The sequence below is a fragment of the Acipenser ruthenus genome, chromosome 12, assembly GCF_902713425.1.
Source record: "Acipenser ruthenus chromosome 12, fAciRut3.2 maternal haplotype, whole genome shotgun sequence".
NCBI classification, from domain to species: Eukaryota; Metazoa; Chordata; class Actinopteri; order Acipenseriformes; family Acipenseridae; genus Acipenser; species Acipenser ruthenus.
Window position 1 is genome coordinate 4,701,245 of NC_081200.1, and position 22,947 is coordinate 4,724,191.

The 22,947-nt window shown below is 38.2% G+C and overlaps 1 protein-coding gene across 9 annotated transcripts in view; it reads left to right on the forward strand.

Annotated features, from left to right (window-relative positions):
- Positions 1-22,947, forward strand: part of LOC117417069 (schwannomin-interacting protein 1) — a 161,448-nt gene that overhangs the window by 132,648 nt on the left and 5,853 nt on the right. For 6 of the 9 annotated variants that reach the window (XM_034028778.3, XM_034028777.3, XM_034028782.3 and 3 more), the window contains 3 exons: positions 18,130-18,248; positions 21,482-21,599; positions 22,348-22,545. In XM_034028778.3, the coding sequence (XP_033884669.2) occupies positions 18,130-18,248; positions 21,482-21,599; positions 22,348-22,545 (435 nt within the window). Of the gene's footprint in view, positions 1-4,300; positions 4,663-10,773; positions 11,213-18,129; positions 18,249-21,481; positions 21,600-22,347; positions 22,546-22,947 lie in introns of those variants that run through there. The other 3 variants (XM_059034371.1, XM_034028783.3, XM_034028785.3) reach the window with 3 other exon arrangements.

Below are 22,947 nucleotides of genomic sequence, written 5' to 3' on the forward strand. Positions count from 1 at the left end.
CACACAGCCTCCTGTAGCATGCTTTTGTTTTATTAGATGGAACAGCTCCACGTTATCATAGCAATATATGAACCTGACCTACTTATAAAGGCGGTACAAGTATAATAAATGTCTGGTAATATTCCATAAGTCTAGATTTTAAAACCATGAATTCTGACACCTCATTTCATGTGGTATTATAGGAACAGACTGCCTATATTTCAACTGGATTTCTTATTCATTGAAGCTCAGGGACTAACACAAACTTTTTCATAACATATCAGTGTAAAAGCTGTGAAAATGTCAGGGTTAGAAGCTGAAGACGCTGATTGATTTAACCAGGGATCTGGCGCATTTGTAAATCTGTTAACTAATGCTGGCTTTACTTGAGGCTGTAAGAACTCGCTGGTGGATTGCTCCCACCTTGTTTTTTTTTGTTTTGTTCTCAGCAAAAAAAATGAATCATACACACAGTCCAAAAGCTGGTTAAGACCCAGCTGTGGATTCTAGATGCCAACTCATCCAAGCTGCCAAGTAGGGGTTGATTATAAATGGTATAACAGATGTATTTTTAGGTTTAAAACTGGTTCCATGAAACCAGTCTACTTTAGTACAGTCTTTAATCTGCCTACTTCCATCTTCTCCCCTTTCCCAGGAGTGCAGATTTCCTGAAGGGGTTGGGAGTCGCTAGTCCACCTGTGAAACTCAGAATGCACCTTGCTAAGTGGCTCACTGGTGTGTCTTATTGTGTGGATTAACACAGAGTGATTCGCTCAATACAACGAGTCAGTTTATTATTATTAAACTTCATTAACAGCATGCAATATGAAAAAGTTAGTAATGAGCATAATTACCAATTTCAACGACACATAGTGTGGCAGTCTTCTCTTGTAGTTCCATCATTCTTCAACAATTCTTTCTTTTTGTAACGGTTGTCCAGTACAGCTTGCTATCCTCCCATGCCTTTTCTCTCTTGAACATTTTCTAAGATAAACATACTCACAATCCATGCACTCGACACACACGCCCTGCTAATACGATATTTTGCTACAAAATATTACAAGATATATTGATACAGAAGATTACAAGATTGGAAGATTACAAGACATCGACAACCTCCATATATCATGCCCTTAACATAGTTTTCCATAAGCTTGTCTTCACATAGAGTTAAAGAAAATACACAGACAAAGAAGCATATAAAATAGAAAAACAACACAAAACAGCACCTAATGTTGTAACAACCTGTAGCAGTCAAATCCATCACTGCATGACACAGATAATTTGACAACAGTTCTATACCTATTGTTAGTCAGGAAAGACGTTGATAATGCAAAGTGACATGTACTTGCACTGATGGCTTCAATTGTTCAGCACAATCTGAGAATTTTAATTGGCATTAACACTATTTTTTTCACAAATGCAACAGGAATTCTAAACAAACGAAACTTAGGCCTCGTTTCATTGTACTGCCTGTGGTTGGAAAGCTGCCACAGCTAGTTTGCCATAGCTGCACATTTCTCCGTCTCAGTCTAACACTAATCCCATTCAGCTCTGATTTTATACCAGGCCAGAGCATCCAAAAGGGAACAAGCTTCAAAAAAACTTGGATTTTTTTTTACTTTATAACAGAGGTTTTCTTGAGTAAGGTAACTTCAGCAATGTTCTGAGTGCAAGGGGTTGTTTAAAGTATTATACGTGGTAGAGATTTGATTTAATATTTTTGGATATACAGTAGTTGTACGTATACAAAGAAAAACATGTTTTTTTTTTTTTCTAAAAATAAAGAAAAAAATATATATAATAAGGAAACCTTGTTGTAGTGTAGATATCTAAATGTTGTCCGTTGAAAAATAAATGACTTCAAGTTTTCAAATCACGGTGTTTCTTTGAACCAGGTCCAGTATAGCGGCTAACCTTGTCGCGCTCTGAAGGTTAATTGACTGTCTAATGCAGATTTCTGGATAAAAGCTCATGCTGTGATGCATCTTCAAGAGGTTCATTTATACTTTTAATGATTAATGATAAAGTGACATTAGGAAAGTGAAAAGATTGATGTCCTCAGTGGCAGCAGATAATGAGGCAGGTTTCCTTTCCACAGGCCAGGTGCAGTATGGGGCTTCATTACTAGGCTGCGGCTGGATAAATGTGATAATAAAGGCAAGCACCAGAAACCAAACGAGCAAATATATTGTATGTTAATTAATGAGTGTTTCACACTTATTAAATACAGTAGCATACTCACCTCAGTGTACAACGTACTGCACAATCACACTCTGTCTGCACCCTGTTCATTGTAGGAATGTTCAGTGGGCAGTACAGAAATTAAGTGGGATTTCCTGGTAATCAATTAATGCTGAGTATTAATCCTCGTGCCCAGGTCAAATTGGAACCAATTATGGTCAAAAGACGCCATGTATTGCAATAATTATTAGACCAGTGGTTTGGCTCCTAGGTCCGTGTGTAAATAATTATATCACAATGGAGGGCTGATGCCCATCAAGTTCAAAATGGCAATTTTGTTTGCATACATATTATTCTTAACAAACACAATCCATCACCTTCAACATGCAGTCGTTGTAAAGTCAAGGTTCGTTGGACTTTCTGATTTGCACAGATTACCTTAGATGTGCGGGTTCTGAACTTTCTGACCTCAGTAAGATCCAGCTTTTCTCAATCCAAAAAAATGTTTTGTGTTTGTTGGTATTCGGAATGTGTTCCTGAACGTACTGGTGGTGCTGTGTAGTTGATTTAATTTACTTGCACCTCTCTCATGATCCCAGGAAGCGCCGGATTCTGAACTCTTAACTGTGTGGGCTCATTGCTCTACATCACTAGCGTGAGAATTGCTTTCTCACTGGACAAAAATGATTTTAACTTATTCCAGCCTACTCTGGCAGTCTGAACTTCAACTTCAAATAAAGTGTCATATTGTGTCTCAGTGCAAACGGAAGGGTTTGAAGTGGCAAACTTGCAGATAGGTTTCAACTATATTGTTTTAATCATTGAGGAAAACTCCCTTATTTTCCCATCAATGCTGTATAATAGTGACTGTGTTTCCCAGTTAGTTATAATATGACTAGATCAGGCTCAGTAAATTAACATGATAACAGAACAGGTGCACTGTGCAGTATATGGCTCACTCTGCAGTTATACAATGAGTACACATAGGAATACAGTACACAGTTACTCAAATGTATTCTATCATTGTGCCATGAAAAGCATTGATTGTTTTTTTGATTCACCTTGCAAGAATAACTTAAAATCCATTCAAATTTACATTTGTTTTGTTTATTTGTTCAAGTTATTTGGACAACATGCGTCACAACCTAATGATAATAAAAAAAGATCCTTTAAAGTTTGTGATTGGTATCACAAGGCCTGTCGTGAATATTTTGATGGTAAGTTTAGGAGGTTTTGCACCCCATCCTGCTTGGGATGATGAATGCTTGCTTGTCCAGCGTGTGATTTCACAGAACTTAAGCAAGCTCTGTGTACAGGATGATGGCTTCCCTCTGCCTCCTGTCCTGTTCCCTGCTTTCTGGCCTGGAACTGGCACTTTTCAGTGAAGATCTATGAAGCATGCCTTCTGGCACTAACCAAAGGGCAGACATTGACCTGCACCAGCTCTGCAGGAGCTCCCCAACTCCCAGCCTCTCCCAGCGAGACGGGGCTGACTAGGGAAAAAGGTCACATGATTCTTGGAAACAGGTTGACTTCAATCCAACCCCAGGGGGAGAAAAAACAAATACATCTATAAAACAAATACAAAACCATAAAGTAAGTGCTAAACGTGTTACTACAATACTGACTGATTACAAGATAAACTACTTAGAAAACATTTTAACCAGTATTTTGAGAAGAAGACAGGAACATCTATTACCAGTGTGGGGGGTCAACATTATTGGAAAGTGAACATTATTGGAAGGGAGGGTGAAATACACACATTAATTGCTTTGAACCGGTAAAACATGAAGGCTTTTTTTTGTTGTTGTTGTTGATCAAAGTAAAATATATGTGTGAACTTCAGAACAGCATCCATTTAGCTTTTCAAAACAGTGCTCTTGATTTTCAATAGGAAATGATTGCATTGTATTTGAAAATGATTCAGTTTAGCCTTGAATTTCACAGTAACAGCTCAGTTCTTCATTCTCTATTCGCTAGAGGCAAGCACTTGCTTTTGTTTGTGCCTCCCCCTCCTTCCCTTTCTCTTCCCAGGCGCTGGGATGTTTCTACGTCACCGAGCCACCTTTTTTGAACACTAGAAGGTCAGCCCCGCCTCAGTCTTGATCTCTTTGCACTCTCCCTCTGACTGTTATATAACTGGCTGACTGTGTTTGTGATGAGCTGCCTCCCCCTCCTCCATCAGAGTGCCAAATAGACGTTATTAAACCTCCCGCTCTCCCTGTCCCGCACTCTCCTCAGTTCCCTGAGGAAAATTTGCTCAGCGTTCCATTCCTTGCAAGCAAAGGCAGTGTCATTGCGCAGGTTGAAACAGCAGAAGCAGCAGGAGCAGGATCCATTTTAATCTGCACAGAATCTCGCCTTGCAGCCAGGCTGCGTGTTCTTATTCTTGCATGCAGTAAATTGCAACAGGGAGCAGTGTCTCTAATCATCCCAGACAGCCTACTGCTCTCTCTGTGATGCACTGAGATGGTACACCAGGAGAGCTGTGCATATCAGGTAAGATATCTGTTTCTGACGAGTTGATTGGTCTCTTGTTTAAGTCAGTCTTTATTTGTTTATTTATTTTCCTTCTTCATACTGCTTAGGTGTTATGGTAACGCCTGCTTTTTCCTGCTACATGTATTTTTCTTTTAATTGCTAGAGCTTTAGATAAATGTCTGCACACAACCAGCCATATGACATTTAAATTATAGTTGTGGATCATTACACTATGGATTGATGACATACACTAATGAACGTGTTGTCAAGTGTTCAATGGGATGCATTAAGGAGGAAATCAGTAATATCTGTGTTTTATGTAACAAAATGTGCATTGAAAGCCTTGAAAATGAACCGCAATAAAGATCAATAGAAAGCATGAACTGTGTTCCCTCCCTGTTTGTATCCGCATAGCATTGTCTTCGTTGCTGTACTCTACAGCCTTTTTAATGTATTTGCTTTTTGGGTATGCAGTCTGGAGGAAACCTGATAGAGAAGATGTCAAACACCAGCTCCACTATTATTCTGCAGTAACGTTTTTGTTAGGGATTATTCTTTGGAAAAATTCCAATTACATAAATTACTTTCACTGGTGATTTATTTTTAAATAATGAAGGTGATCTGGACATAGCTTTTAATGAGCTTTACAAATGGCATTACAATAAAAAAGATAAAAAAGATAATTTGAGATGATTTCTTTCTTGACTAGACTGAAAACCTGACATAATAACCCTGTTACCTGAGTGGCTGGGTGAGTGTGTGTGTGTGTGTGTGTGTGTGTGTGTGTGCGTGTGCATGTGTATGTGCATGTGCGTGTGCGTGTGCATGTGCATGTGCATGTGAATGTGTGTTTGGAGTTTACATGAATAACTTTATCGGAATCTTCCACCAAGGCGTTGCCAAGGTGCGTTTCCTTTTACTTAAATTAATACGTCTGACAAGGAAGACAAAGAAATAATTAAAAAAAAAAAGATTCAGGAAGGCCAGTGTACCTGACAATTATAGTTCTCCAGGGACTCTTAAATTAGTCCAGTATCCGAGCAACGGAAAAAAAAAAAAAAAAAAATTCCATAGGGTTGATGTTCAAATTAGTTCAGAAAGAGTAACAAATATCCAAGGAGAGTCTTTAAACTGCAGATGGTATCATGCTGTATAAAAACGCATAAAACCTTTATTACCTTTCCGGCTTCTTTTTTATTATTATAGGTCTGCTTGATACACTAGTTCGTCGCAAGCTGTGCTGTCAGCATAATAAAAAACTGACCACCGTTTTTCCAGTAGCAGCCCTCATATACTGTACATGGAGCTTCTGTAGCAAGTCAGATAATATAGATGTTATAGACGCTGAAATACATAAGGCTCTGTATTGTACTTTAAATTAGAATAGGTCTGCTAACTGATAAATCCCCAGACTTTTTAAAAAAAATAATCACTTAGATCAGAGGACTCAGAGGAGAAACATACTGAACACAGTAATACAAGTCTCCAGATACTGTGAAAATTGATTGCCTGAACATTGGCCCATATTTCATGAGCCTAAAGGGGGATGTTAATGGGAAATCTATCACCTTTTGTTCCATTAGTAGCATGAAACTGGAGCTCTGTTTAATAAGTGTAATAGAGCAAATCAATTACTGTACAATACGGGATATGTTTGCTCTGTGGTCAATTAAGCCCTCTGCTGACTGTCGAAACTGAAAGGTACAAAGAGTACAAGAAATACTGTCTCCAGGGATAATGAAGAAACACTTTCACCTCACCACATCTCGTGAAAATGTAAACAGTAAAGCCGTACCCAGGACCATAATAAAGTTACTTGTGTAGGAAGATTAAAAGACCTTTTTTTTTTTTTTAGATAAAAAAATGCATTGTTTTGTCAGCAAGACAGTTTGATCTCAATTATTGTCCAGGCAGAACAGATGTTTATTTCAATGACTCTTCTAAACAGACATGGTTCTTAATACCATTTTCCTAAACTTTAGACAGTATTTAGACCTGACGCTATTTAGATCAATAAAATAGACCCAAGATTATACAGAGCAGAACAGTGCATGCACAGATGCTACCAAGGTCCCTCAAATATTTCCATCAATGGTACAACAGCGAGACTTTAAAATGACCGCGGTGGGGTCTACATACACAATGTGCTATCGGCAGTAAGTGTCAGATTGCTTTCTCATCAAAGACCTGTGTTTACTGTGAAGTCTGTGTTTGTGTATTCAGGCTAGCTTAGCCTTAGAAGCCCTGCATCGAAATTAGGACATTTAGGGCATTTTTCTACAGGCAGCTGTGAGGCAGTCCCTTATCAAGGCACATGTTATGTAAAAGAGGCTATAAAAACAACTGGCTTGTTGTTGCTCATAAAAAAAATTAATAATAATGAAATGCTGTGCCTTTTTATTTAAAGTTTTCTGAGGAATCAGGTGAGTCTTGTCCAATGTTGATCCAGCACTTTCACAGTTTATTTAAATAGTCTGTTTTATTTTCTTCATGTTTTGTGGATAACCCCACGGTGGTCTGTGTTAGCACAAATAACAATTATATTGTAGGCTGTGGAGAAAATCTTGCTACCCATTTTGATGCTGGTCCTTAAAAATAAAAAAGAGAGGTTTTGGGGGCTGCCGAATATATTTTATTACAGAGGAAGCTACTATCTTTAGCGTACAATGAGTCATTCTCTCTCAGTACAGATGTTTCATTGTTACTTTTGTGTTTTGAACTATACAGCAAGTATACGTCCAAAACCTCTGAATGCTGCTTTGTGACATTGTGCCTATATTTATACCATCTGCTGAAATGATTTAAATGATGCATTTATATTCAAATTACAGGTAAACCACTTACCAGTTAGAGAATACAGAACAAATTAAACAGACTTTAAGGTTTATATGTGATATATTGCTGCTATATGATGGATGAATCAACATTTTGTAGCTAATACATAAAGCCTTCATCTAGTGATCCTATTAGGTAAATGTTGTGTATAATCAAGTGTTGGCAGCAAAAACTGTTTGGCAAAAGAGTGACTGTAACTACATCACTTGGCAGCTAGAAACCCCTTAGCAATTCTCTATTTTATTTTGGAAGAGTCTGTGATATAATATGGTAATTTGATATGATTCTTAAAATGTGGCACCATAAAGTGTTTCTTACTATAAATAAAAAATAAAAAAATTGGCACGTTTTAGTCCATGAAGATCACGTCATCAACAATTTACAGTACGTCATCTTAAATATTCGTGACTGCTAACGCACTTCCTTCGAAAATGCAACATTCTTTTTTTTTTTTTTAAACTGTACTGTAGGTTGGGAAATCAAATTCCCAGAGCTGTAGTTTAAAAGCTTGCTTATTGTATTGTCACAGAAAGTATAGTGACATAAAATCTAACCGAAATTTTAACAGAGAAGCTTGTGCTGTTATAGGGATTCGATAAACTGTGAGTGACAGTTTGACTGAGGCCAAGATAAGTGCTCATTAATTTGTGACTGGAGAGGCAATATGCATGCAGTAACTGATGATTGTGGACTGTATGTTATGTATTCTATAGTGAATGTCATGGTAAACAGTATAGAATTTGATTTAACTAAATATGTGCTTTTTCTGTCTTTTTCAGTAAGCAACAAACAACCAAAGGGTATATTGTTGAAATAGATCTATACCTTGAATTGGATGTTTCAATTAAAAGTCAAATTGACTGTAGGGAGGTTGTGAATGGGTAGGAGGCACTCAGTAAAAGTACAGTAAAGCACAAAGCAGAGTTAGTAACCACTTTTCCCCACTCAAAACGATGAAATCTTGAGAGTATTTTTTGTTCCGAGTGACTAATGTAGTTCACAGGTTGCTCTTACTCCTACATCAGTGCTCATTTAGTCAGCAGTGATTTCAGCTCTAGATGAAGTCAGACTTCATTATACAGTACCAATGCAGCGTCCCCATTGGAAGGAAGAGAATGGGGCTTCAACCTGCCAGGGTAAAATGCGATCTGACAGGAACTGAGAGCTGCTCGCTCACTTTTCATGTTTCGATGTCACCATAGCGCTAAACTCAAAGGATCTTAGGAAACAGTTCTTCTTCTAGATTTAAATTAATTACTGAAAAGACAAAAAAAAAAAAAGTGGGTCAAAATTCGAATCTAATTCCAGAACTCTTGTCTTTTACGTTCAGACCACAGCTCCGTTGAGGTTTGATCTGATGATCGGAGCTGGAGTTTGTTGTGACTCATCGGCTCAGATTCCGCTAGCTTGTCAGATTTGCTGTGCTCCTTTCATCTGCAGCTGTTGTATAGAGCTTTCTGATGGAGTAGATGGACAGATAAGCCCATCTGCTGTCTAAATAATCCAGCTGGATCAGCTGTGAAAACAACTGTACTTCCTGTGTAGTGTGTTTGTGTTTTTTAACAATAATGAAGAAAATGTTTTTAGCATTTTCTTGGTTGGGGTATGGAGAATAGCAGGTTACAATTCTGATGAAAATCATTTACAACAGGTTGTTAAAATGTGTCCACCATTTCGATTTACTGTACTTTCCAGGATGGCATTTTTCAGCTTGCTGAGTGTGTATGTACTTCACTTGGAGTGAGTTAAGTGAAACATGTCTTGAGAAAAGAGGCTGGGTATAAGTTGTTATTCTGTAGCTCTATTAAGCCTGGAACAGTTGTGCCTCACAGAGGTCCATCATGTTATAGATTTCAGGACATCTGAGGGTTCATTGATCACATTCCAATGTTTTATTACCACGTGCAAAGTTGTTTTTACGTACACAGATTAGCTATTTTCAAGATAAATAAGGGCACCAGAAGTAGTGCAGGACCTCTGACGGAGATATGCTTAGTATTATCGTTGATATGATTCACTAAAACAAAGAATGTAAGGAATGAGAAAACAAAACAAAGGTAGCTGTCCCTTGCTAGCACACTTTTTCCCTGAGGGCAGAAAGTCCCAAGCACAATCTACACAAAGTTTTTTTTTTTTTCTTCTTTTATGTTCATCCCTTTAGCTTTTATTAATGTCCCCTGGTAAACTATTCCACATTTTTATTTTAAAAAAAAACTCAGCTCCTCTTTGTGCTAAGTTTTGAAATAACTTTCAGACTTCCAAAGACTGTTATTCAAACTCATAGAGCTTTAGTAAGACAGGAGACTGACCTGCCCTTTCACCCCAGATCAGAGAATTCCTAACAGGTCAGGGCAGGGTCACTTATCTGAAGCTCTTGCTGTCTTCTCATCTCACTTTGTTTTTCCAGCGCTGTTACTGTATTCATTTGCTGGTTGCCAGAATATACATAGAAGTGAGCCATTTATGTGCATATATGCACTACATTTTATTGTACATCTGACATAAAATAAAGTGGGATTTCAAAGGTGTTTGTGATGTAAATGGCAGTGCTCTGTTTCTGACATGAGCACAGTTTATTTAGCATACAGCAATACACAAGGCTATAGTTAATTTCTTTCTGGCATATTGAATGTTTTGAAACAGCCCGAAACATTTTAAATTGTAAAGTGGTGACAGTCTCAGCGCAACGCTGCCAGGGAGTAACCCTGTTAACATTTCTGGTTGTGCATGTTGTAAATATGCATGTGAGAGACACTTATTAAAGAAATAAATCTTCCACTAGGAGACATTGTGCCAGTTACAGTTATCCCAAAAGAACATGACTGATAAGATACATCCTCCATTTCAAGTAAACCCTTACAACCTGCAGGAAATACAGACTGTATCAATCTGTGCAGACTAAAAGCCTGCGTCATTTTGCTTTGGAAATTAGGTATGGTCTGGATAAGATAAGGCTTCAGTTAGACTCCTGAGTTGATTATATTTCTCCAGGGCCCTCGGGGAACAGAGCAGTCATGCGCGTTACAAAATATCAATGTTTATTTGTGCTGCAGCTTCTGACGGATGGGCAGGTGCCTTACATTTTTGCTTACTTTGGCCATGTCATCCAGACATAGATTATTTCACTGGTCACATGAGACAGGTCTGTGCTACCCTGGCAATTGCTACTAGTTGGTTGCTGGGCTATTTTTATCCTCCAGTAACAGCAGTAACCCACACTGCCTGCTTGTCTAGCTGTGAATTCTGGCTGTAATCAGCTGGCCCGGGCTCAATGTGAGTCTTTTCCTTTAATAGGAACCATCTGCATTGTGTGGAGCTGGAGATTGGGGCAGAATCTGTGGTAAGGAAGGTGTAAGATGACAGTGGAAAGACAGGGTCCCTGACAGGCCTGAGCACCAGGAAAGGTGTTGATTTCTAACTGCCCAAAGCTGCAGCTGTCCTGGCGCTGGGGTGTGAGAAAATCAAGAGAACAAACACTGGAAACGAGCCTCGCTCTCCCACCCCAACGGACCGCAGATGAATCCATAGCTTGTCAGCAAAAGTCAAAAGGCCTGGGAGTTATGTGAAGTAGCCTTCTTGTTTTTATGGCAGCAGTGGAGTTACCTCATACTCCGTGTGGGCTGAGTGTTCATGTGGCATTATAAAGAGCTACCCTGTGAAAATGGACTGTGATGGAATGGATGATGTCATCAGTAAAGCATCCTGCCTGAATCTGGTGGATAATTACAAAAAGGTAAGTGAGACCTAGCAACAGAATATAACAATGCAAAAAACTTTTTTTTGTTGTTTGTTTGTTTTTTTGTTTTTTTAAGGAGGCACAATACACCCTGTCAGTAGGATTTGTAAGAGCCGCTTTTTCTAACATTGTGGAAAATGTGAGCCACTTACTATTTTCATGTTTAGTTTCTGAACAAGCACAGCACTATTAAAAAAAAAGTTATGAATTAAAGCTGTTGTGTTCTACTCTTTCTCTTACAAGACAGGATTTGTGTTCTCAAAAATAGACAGAAAGTATTCCTATTGCTTTCCCAAAATGGTATTGTAACCATATATTACTATTGATTCCTTCTATTTTTTCCCCATTAGCATTAAGGAATAAAAGTTCAGTGTGTATATCAAAGCTGTACAAAAGTAAAGTGACAATGTAGCTACAACAGAGGAGAAGCCAGAGGAAACATGAACAGCTATGGGATAATCCAGATTTCACCGTTTCTTTAATTACTAGATATCTGGAGGCCACCTTTTTTTCTCATCAGCACTAAGAAGATTGACTCTGTCAGAATCCTGATCAGGGGTCACAGCATTAGCCCTGTTGTTACAGACCGTGACCAATGTGCCAGTGTCCAGTATCACAAGCTGTCTCAGAATAGTGTATATTTCAGTGTAATGCTGGAACAGACGCTTTAAAACTTCTCTAACGTTAACCCTTTAATGCCATTTGGAGGTTATCTCAGATGTCTTGTTTGCTTCTAACTAATATTGCATGTTGACACTCCATTGATGGTTACACCTTGTATTTAGATGCAATGTCTTTTAGCCCTTTTTCATTTGTCCTTTGCTCTTACAAGAAACCTAGATAGACAATGTAACAATGATATAGCGGTGATAAACTGATAATGCCTTTTACTCATTATGAGGCTTTTGTGAAACAACATCTTTGTTCTGAGATTAAGGGATACAAGGACCGTTGCATTGTGTAACAATGACATGGATGGTGGACTCATCACAAAAGTCAAATCTTTTGTGGTTGCTTAAGGTTAGACCACCCACAGACTTAGACTGACCAAGTGAGATAAACTCAGACCTTTCACTGTATTGTGTTAGAGAAACAGAGTCTGTTTGAGGTTGTCTGTTTCATAGCGTGAAGTCTTTCCATTTATGGCCTGCCGGTTAACATCATCCCAAAATAAATAGCAGATCAAGACTTGCAGGCATTCCTGTCTCTGCACTTTATTTAAACCCAGGGGATCGAAGGTCAGTGTTCTTAATAGGAAACCAATCCTCCACCCAGCCCTGTCGCCAAACAGCAAGGTGCTGTTAAACATAGCCAGAAAACAGGAAAACTGAATGGAACAAAAAATCCCAGCACAGGAAGTGATTGTACAGAAGAGACTAAAAAAAGCAAAAGCAGCTAAACTGATTTGGTACAGTGCTGAGAACCAATGGTTTGCTCAGCACAAGTGACCCTCGTATCCACACTGAAGCAGCCAGGGTAACCTGCATTCTTCACAGCAGTGCAGTCCACTCTGTGGCGTCCTGATTTATCAGTGTCATGACAGAACATCACACCATTCTGCTAAGATATTGGAGCCTGTCAGAAACTCTGTATTCACAATGTGTTGCAGGGTCCTGTTGGCGATCAGTTCATAGAAAAGTGCAGAGGTTTTTTTTTTTTTTTTTTTACTGCCAATGCTGTCAATAAGGAGAGTATATAAATTGTTATTGGAAGGTAATCATGCTACCAAGATAAGGTTTAAGCAACTGGTTTAGCCATCCCTAATAAGACAAGGAACAGCAGCTGTCCTGGTCCTCACTCTATTATTATTTATTATTATTTGTTTATTTAGCAGATGCCTTTATCCAAGGCGACTTACAGAGACTAGGGTGTGTGAACTATGCATCAGCTGCAGAGTCACTTACAACTATGTCTCACCCGAAAGACGGAGCACAAGGAGGTGAAGTGACTTGCTCAGGGTCACACAATGAGTCAGTGGCTGAGGTGGGATTTGAACCGGGGACCTCCTGATTACAAGCCGTTTTCTTTAACCACTGGACCACACTGGGGCTGTTTTTCAAAACATAATCTGGATTTACAGTGATCTGGATTTTGTAATCCTGTAGTTTGTGATCGAGATTCATTTTTACAAAAAAACAAACAAACATTGTAATCGTAATTATTTTTAATCTGGATAAAAGTAATCCAGCAGTGACATTTTCTGAAAAAACTGATCAAAGCCATCGAGATAATAAAAGTAATCTCGATCACAAATTATAAGATTGCAAAATCACTTTGAAAAACTGTCCACAGTTCTAGTAATCTGTGGTTCCACAAATCACCAAAAATAACATTACAATCCTTATGCAGTTTAGACCTAAGGATTAGACTACCCTTGTAAATACACTCAGTTCAAGACAAAATGCAGGATCCTTGCAGTACATACTGGTACTTTACTTGCAGTCAAAACATAGGCACATTGTATGACGTGAAAGCACTGGCAAACACACTGCCTTGGGTTAGCATTGAATCATTGGTAGTTGTGTTGTTTTTGGTAAGTGCCCCCTGATCAAGGTTTGAAGTAGTTTGTGATTTTAGACCATCCTGCATTTAACATGCTGTCAGCCCTGTCACTTTCACATGTGCTTAATTGTTCACCCAGCAGTTGTTTTGTACAAAGCATAGCTGGTTACTGCTTTTACCAACAGGAAATGCATGGCTGTGTGAAAAAAAGCTCTTCAAGCACCTAAAGGACTGTATAGCCTTACTAAAGTGTATATCTTTTCAAACCACTAACTGCACACAGTGTTCCCTCATTATAAGGCAGTCATGGCTTATATTTGCCCCATAATGGCTTTCCTCTAGCACTTGCATTCTGTGAACACAAATAGCCTCTTAACAGCATTAAAATGGAGGAGTGTTGTACTGCATGAGTGGAGCTTTGTTTGCCTGTGTTTTTTGTGTATTTTGTTCTAAAGTATATAATTATTCAAACAAAAAGTTCTGCAGGAATGGTAGAAATCACTGCCTGTACTTGGGCAGGATAAGCTATCATTTTGACCAGATTCGGCTAATTCAATTGAAAAGTCGGAAACAGAAATGCAGATGAACTGGAAACATACGGCATGTATTCTCTTTACCCTCCCTTCCCTTTCCACTGCCGATAAGAAACCTGTGTCTCTTCCATTGTTGAGTTTACAAGGTCAGATAAAGAATGTAGAGGAGGTCCTTTAGAAATCCTATATTCATCCAATAGGAAACATTGACTCACTACTATGGTATTGACAACCAATTCATATTGTGCGTCTCTTGTAGTAATATTGTATCCTGATTTATCTAACTAGTTCTTCATTTATTGATTTCCCTGGGACACCTTCCTCTAAATTGGGATGACCCAGGGAAAACAGGGACAGGTGGCAAACCTAGATAATAATTGAGCAAACAGACAACAAGGCAAAACGAGTAAGTATGTGTAATGTTGTTAAACATGTACTAAGTAATCAGCAGCAATCAGACATATACTGAAGTGTATTTAAACATAGAAAAAACACATTTTGCAGACTATTGGGATTCAATCATAGGCTAGAGAAATTCTAAGCAGCTGGTAAGGCAGGACCTCAATAGAAACCCCTCCTGCTGCTTTGCTGGGAAGCAGAATTCTTCCCTAAAAGAACACTTATTAACATTGCCTACAGTTTAATGCGATTATGTGGGCGTATCATTTTTGCACAGTTTACATAAGGCTGCATAATCAGTGGTTTCTCGCAAGCTTCTCAAAATATCTTCCAAATAGTGTCATTCAAATTTCCTTTTATTTTTTTTTAGGCAATTTTGTATGGAAAGGGCAATGCCTGCCAACAGTCGATTTCTGTACAGCGTAGACCTGGAAATTAAACTAGGAATTGAGACAATTATTTATAAAAAAAAAAAAAAAGAAAAGAAAGAAAAAGAAAATAGCAAATAATTTCCACTCTGAAGGTTTTCCTTATCCAAGTTTAGTGTTATGCATGCATAGCAGATTTGAAACCAGAGGGTAAATGAAGAAATATCTACATCTGAATGACCACAATCTACTGTACGGCATAGCTGTGTGATTTAATAGCAAGTCAACAGACACAGGCATTTTAATAAGAGCTGATAGCAATTCGTTATCTGCAACGCGAGTGAAATAAACAAATAAAGAAGCGGTAACCCTGAAGTGGTTTGTGAGGTAATGTGTGTGATTGTTGATTGAAGCAGCTTCTGTTGTGAGTGCCTGTGACAGTGCTGCGTTCGTGTACCATGCAGAGCTCTGTGCCAAGCTGCTGGTCCCTGCTGATTGTTACCATTAACAATGCCACCAGGAATCAATAAGCAGGCTCCATCTCTGTTCATCTGTGAACAGGGATTATGCTAATTGCCCCAGAACAGACACGGTGGCGTCAATGTTTTTTTTTTTTAATTGCACAATTATAATAAAAAATATAACAGAATTGAATGGCGTTTCTTTTAAGGTAATGGGTGAATACGTGTGTCTGTTATATGTTTATTCAAATTGAAAGAATTGAAATAGCAGATGAATTACAGAGCTGGTGTCATTCATTGGAAATGTCATGGATAATGTCTGAGGATACCATGGGGTTCATGTGCACAAGCTAGCTTGTAAGGGATTATTTTGAACAGCAGACATCCTTGACTGAAGTCATTGTGAATGGTCTGCCAGGCAGGTGCAACTAAAGGGTAAAAAGCAGCCAGCTCTGTATTTCCCAGAGGATCGCCTCTGTCGTTTGCTTGACTTGCTGCCCGGTTGTCTGTTTGCTTAAGAACAGTTGGCAGTTTGCCTATTCTGCTTCTTCATACAGTTTCCAGCTGTGGTGATGTGGCACCATGCCTTTTATCCACTTCAAACAATAGTTGCTGGGGTAGGTGTATCCCAACTGCTGTATATAGTAGCAATCTAGAGAATCTTGGTCCGGATATACTCTAGCACAAGCAATTGAGTCTGAATCTGGGGCTACTGTATATGAAGCATGAGTGCACCTTGGAGTATGGCAAACTCGCAGTTTTACAAGTGCATATAGTGGAGGTTTGTCATGGTGATCTACCTTCTTGTGCTAATTAACTTTGAAATTACAACTCTGTCTACAGCCTATGTCTTCTATGCAGCTTCATGTAAATCCCATCCCCATCGAAACAGCTTCAAATCCCAAGGCAATGAATGATCTGCTTTCAAATTGAATTCAAGCCGTCCACTGGAAGCATCAGGCAATTCATATTTTTAAATTGACAACCTGACAGCTTGTGTAATTAGCTGCTGTTCGTCTGAAACAGTAGCTGATATTATTTTTCATGTATGGGAGTTGCATGCTCTACTGAGCATTACCATTTATTTTCTTGTGCTGAAATGACTCCAGTCTATGCACAAGAACTGTGGCACACATTAGTAGCAGGTAGCAGATTGAAAGAGTTTGGAATGTGGCTGGCGGTTTCCTGCACTGAGTAATAGAGTCTGTTCTGTTGTTGAAAAGAGTTTACCTGGCCTCAGTTCAGTGTTTCAAAAGGAAACCTGCACTGTCATTAATGAAATTGCTGTGGAGTTTTATCAGCATGTGAAGCCTTACATTCAGTTGTGGTTAGCTGACCACTTTCCCTGCTGCTGTTTATATGACAGTGACATGACGTTACGTTTGCGTGAACTTCAACCCTGCTCCCCCTCCCCAGAGGCCCCCTGTCTCGCAATCTTGTTTCTTTGAATGTCTCCATAATGTCGTGCTTTACCAGAGAAAAGGCCCATGTTGTAAAATTGACAAATAAATCATCATTTTAATAGCAACTGTCATCACCAGTGCATTTACCAACGTAACATCTATTTATTTAGATAATTAAGGTTTTGTTTATTCACTAATGTGAAATAAAAAATGTTAATTTAATGACAAGCCAAAGGATAAAAATAAAAAAATACGTTTTGTTCAGACACTTGCTGAATTTTAACTAAAACCAAGATCTGGCATTAAAACCAAGTCTGGCATTCTAGCTTTGCTTTGAGGCTTTGTTTAACTGACATGTAAGACATGCATCAGTCATGAGGTGACTGAACATTTAATAAACAATGTTGCTCTAGGATTAACCATATGTTTTTGTTTTTTTTTGTTCCTAATTGCTCTAAGGGCAAGAGGTTGAAGGTCATTCCGCACTCTTTGAAATGAGTTTGACCTCTGCTAAATGGATGCCTCTTGTTAAAAGCTATTGAAAGACCAATGTCCATTAGTGAAGAGAAAAAAATCAACAAGCACAAAAGCACTCATTGCTTCGGTCTTTCTTCTTCTGGAAAAAGCATTTTGGAGGGATTGTGTTTTTTTCCTGGTGGACTGAGTAATCCTCACAGGTTAAAAGTAATAGTAGCATTAGAGACCCATCTCAATGCAAGGTTGTCTTCCTGAAAAGATCTTCATTCCCACATGCCAGCACATGTAAACTGACACCCACCTTCTGTTCTTTGAAAATGTCACAAGTCAATGCTTGTTTTTGTTACCAGTAGTCAGTTAAGGCAAACTGACTCTTGTTATGTTCTGCTTTGGATCTCAGCACAGGGTTCTGCCATTATTTCAATTCTCCTGTACGTTTCCTAGTGTACATTGCGGTCTGGTTTTCATAGAGAAAAGTGTTGTATTTCTTGAATAAGCAATGCCATCACCTTCAAACGTGTGTCAGTGTATTTAATCTGCAGCTTGGTATATCCATCCTCATCATGAAAACCATCAACAACACAGTAGAGTGCCTTAATGACAGCATCGCTCATTTGCATATTGCATCATACAGTATTCACAGCCTGCTGTTTTCTAGCGGTGACCCACTATGTTAAAGAACGTGACTGAAACTGGAACTGGAAAAGCAATAGTAAAGCCCATGCTATACCTCCACCTAACCATTGCCATTCTTCATGTATTTGTTTTTAGGCCCAAAAGAATGAAAGAGAATCGATCCGACAGAAGCTGGCACTGGGCAGTTTCTTTGATGATGGTCCAGGGATTTATACCAGCTGCAGCAAGAGTGGAAAGCCTAGTCTGTCTTCACGGTAAGAGTGAACCACCTACAAGCCGAATGATCTGCTTTAAAACAGGGAGGAACACACTGCACAGAACAGGCTTAGTTGATTTTGTTGTTTAAGTTAATGTTTATACCAGCATCATAAGTTCTTAATCTTCGTAGTACACAATTAATGGACACATATCACAAGAATCGTATCATCTTAAAATAGTTTTGCCTACAATTAAATGTAAAAAGTAAGAGAGAGATTGCGGTACAGAACTGTTGACTGTCATGCTGAGGGTGGCCAGTAGGTGGTAGTACAAACTAATGAGAGCAGCTTTTTATTCAGTTCATCCCAGATGAGAACTGCTTCATTGCAGAGTCTAATGGTTTTCTGTTCAACTGACGATACAGCAAGTAAACATGTTAGCTCCCACCCAAAGCTTGTTTTTTGGAGTAACCTTTTCAAATCTGTCAGTAGAAATCCATTCATGACATGTTCCTTGTGTTTAGTTTGCCTTGGATTTTGCTTATTGTTATATAATTAATGTTAATGCACAATGTACTTTTAAACAGCATTCTCCCTGCAGTGTCCTGAAAGATGCTTATTTCTAAAATAATGATGTTCTGTGGTTAACTGAACAAGGTAATAGCAGATACAAATCATAAAAATAGCCATCACAAAACAATACTGTATCAGCAATTATGAATCTGCATTTATGAGAGGAGTTCTCTTTTATTTATATTTTATTAACCTAAGGATTTCTAGAGCATGTTTCACATTCATGGGTACAGTTTACAGCCACGCAATTTTTGTGTTTTAGAAACTGCTTCCAATTATTTTTGCTGTTTCCTTCCCACATTATAATGTGTTCACTTAAGATCTTCTTGCAATAAAACATCAAGTCATACAGTCGGACTAGATTTTTCATGTTCTTATCCCTATAAAAGTTTCCCATTGTAAAAGCATAGTAAAGTGTAATGAAGCACAGAGAGGTATGATAAAGCATATTAAAAAAAGAACATAGCAAACCAGAGTAAACTATGGTAAAGGCATAGTATAACCATGAGGAAAGTGCAACAATACTGTGGTCAACTTTTAGAAGGGTTGCACCAAAATAAAGTTATTATCAGTGTAGCTTATCATTAGATTTCATTTTAAGATCAAACTGAATTTTGAGATAATGCATTCTATATATGTATGCAACCACAATATGGAACTTTTTTGTTGTTGTTAAAGTTAGATTAAACAACTCAGATGGACTCCGGAGTCTACAGTAACCTTTAGGAGTAGTGGTCAGGGCTGTGGACTCTTGACCGGAGGGCCATGGGTTCAATCCCAGATGGGGGACACTGCTGCTGTACCCTTGAGCAAGGTACTTTACCTAGATTGCTCCAGTAAAAACCCAACTGTATAAATGGGTAATTGTATGTAAAAGTAATGTGTAAAAAATAATGTAATTGTATGTAAAAATAATGCAATATCTTGTAACAATTGTAAGTTGCCCTGGATAAGAGCGTCTGCTAAGAAATAAATAATAATAATACAGAACCACAAAATAGTTTAAATAACCCACTTCAGTGAAACATTTTGCTTCCAGTTGGAGTGTAGAACCTACAGAAGTCAGTTGTCGTGGGTTTTGAACCATTAAAATCTAGCGTTTGCTGGAAATTGTGGTGTTTTTTGGTGAGACTCCTTTGAGTAATGGGACAGACAGCAACCAGCACAACATATGAAAATCCCAGAGACAGACATCACTAAAAATGAACCAGTGAGGCAACATTCTCCTGAGCATTCGGTACAAAATTATTATTTTTTTTTGCATGTGTTTTGATCAGTATATACTTATACAGTATATGCTGATATATATTTAAGAAATAAAGCAGTTAACAACTAGCGATGCCTCCTGGGGAATCGAAAAACTGGGGGACGTTATTTACTACTAAAAATAAAAGCCCATGTTTCTGAAAGGAAATTCCCCGGGTTGTAGAAATGTATAACATTAGCATATTTATTTATTTTGTATTTTGTATTTTTTTTTTCTCACAGTATATTGTATACCGTGAGCCTAGATTTGCTTCTGTACTACAACAGAGTGAGGCATCTACAATATTGCGTCTTAAATGGTGTCATCTCCAGTTATTGTAGTTTAACAATTTGATTGTTTTACTGTATTTTTAATCCTGTTTCAAATCAAGCAAGGGAGTACTTGCAGTCGTTTTAGTTAACAGCTGCCCTCACAGCTAGTAGAATAGTCAAACCATGCAAAACACTGCAGTTTATAACATTAATGCCCTGGACAAAATAAATAAATAAATACATTTGAATCCGAAGCTGTATTGTATATAGAACCCCCATTCCCTCTTTTTAATTGTAAAAAGGTTAATTGACTGGGTACCTACAGGAGAGACCAATAATGTGTAGAACATTAAACTTAAAATCTTTACTTTGATCACAGCAAAACTTGAGTCCCCTGTGAGATCAATACCCATGACAAGGATGAGAAAGAAATAATCAAAGTAAGCAAATTCAGCAATGTAAGGCAATTGTTCTGAGCCTTGGTGTTCTTAGTCTATGTTGACAGCCCAGCAAGGGGCGAAATGGCGATTTACATGAGACTCTGATCCCAGAAGATTGTGGATTAATTACCAACTAGCATAACAACAGGACATCCATTAATCCACAGCCAGCTGAGAAATATCCATCCATTTACATGAGTATGGTTCACAGTAGAAAGGGCTTGGGTTGGGGTCAGCCCCGAATCATGCAAACTTCCATATAAAGAACATAACTTGCATGGCCTAAAACCAGATTTCTTCTAATAAAAAAAAGTATTATTGTCAAGCCTGTGTGTTGTAAACCTTGTGTATTGTCACAGAGTGAAACAATCATTATTCTATCCTAGCAGTTTATAGTATTAATGTTCTGGTCTTTTGTTAGGTGGATCGGGGCATTAAACTGCCACTGCACTACATTATCTAGCAGGTAACATCCACTCTATCAGGCGTTGGTGCTTATTTATATGACAAGTGGAATTCTCCTTGTATACTTGGTGTGCCCTATAATTATTGCTTCAATAAATAACCTTCTGTGAAGCTACTTCCATATTAATGTTTTTTTTTCTTTGTTAAATTATAGGTACATAACTATTAGCTACCTTATAGGTGGTCTAATGTCATTAATAGCTGGTTTGAGTGTGATTTTGGGTATTTACAAAAGGGTTTAACATTTTAAGGGATTTCTAAGACATAATTTATATGTTCAATTTGTTTTTGCAGTCTTCAAAGTGGGATGAACCTGCAGATCTGCTTCGTGAATGACAGCGGCAGTGACAAAGATAGCGATGCCGATGACAGCAAGACTGAAACCAGCCTGGATACCCCACTCTCCCCAATGGTAGCTTTTCAAACTGATTATGTATTAATCTGATAAGAATACAGCAAGGGAGCATTCACTTGTGTAAGATTTTACAATACAGAATACTAGACTGCAATCACTTGACCCAGTTTCAGGCTTTTCATGATTTTGTATCTAGTTTACACCATGACTGCTTTTCTAAAGTGCTGAAACCAGTTGTTTTGTAAAGTCATTTAAAAGCCCATTGCCTTGGGTTCCAGTTGTGAAGTTCAAGTCCACACATGTGCTGACAGCAAAAATAATCACGTAAATAAATTGATGCATCCATTCTGGGGAGGTTATAATTCTGATTTCAAGTACAAGGCGATACCTCTCTGGTTATCCATGAAGTAATCCACCAACTGCAATGAACTGTGTAACAAATGACTGTGAAATAACCACAAAACATCGAGACAGGGTGATATCTTGCCTCATTAAATTTCGATTTCTCAATATACAGTACATTGAGTAATTGCATTCGGATGTTATCTACCATGTCTGACACTGTTTGACTCATATCTGATATATTATTCTCAAATGAATATTGGAAGAACCATTCCAGTCAAATTTAATTCACTGAATTATAGTGTTATTTTAGCACAATTAAAGAATAATTAAGAGAATAGTTAGTGTCTTCTGATAGAAAATGTATATTAAACTGAGTTTGTAATTAGGAGTTTGCAATACGGTTCATGAATATATGCACAAGACTGGCCCCAGTTTATACAGCATGTCATCCCTTTTCCAGAGCAAGCAGAGCTTGTCCTACTCTGACCGTGACACTACTGAAGAGGACTCGGAGTCCTTGGAGGACATGGACTTCCTCACCCGGCAGAAGAAGCTACAGGCCGAAGCTAAGATGGCACTTGCCATGGCCAAGCCCATGGCTAAAATGCAGGTGGAAGTAGAGAAGCAGAACAGAAAGAAGTCTCCCGTAGCAGACCTTGTGAGTACAGTCGCTTTATAATAACACCTGGGAGGATTTGAAAGGCTAATCAGCACTTTAAAAACCATGTTCTTCCTTTTAATCCATTCCCCACCTCTTTTACTGTGCTGAGAATCTTTTAGTCCCTCACATATATATTTTTTTGCCCACATTTATTTATTTTTTGGCCACTCTATTTCAAAACACATCATAGTCAACCTGCTGCATTCTGGAACTTTTGCTGTAGATCACAAGGTCCAATTGCAGCTCAACCATTGGTGGGATTTTTTCCAAACTGAAACAAGGAACCAAAGTATCTTTAACAGAATTAAAAGGGAACCAATGATAATATTTTCACTCATTTCAATAGTTTGGTTAACATATATCACAAATCTTTCTCTTACTTATTTACACCAGTGTGCA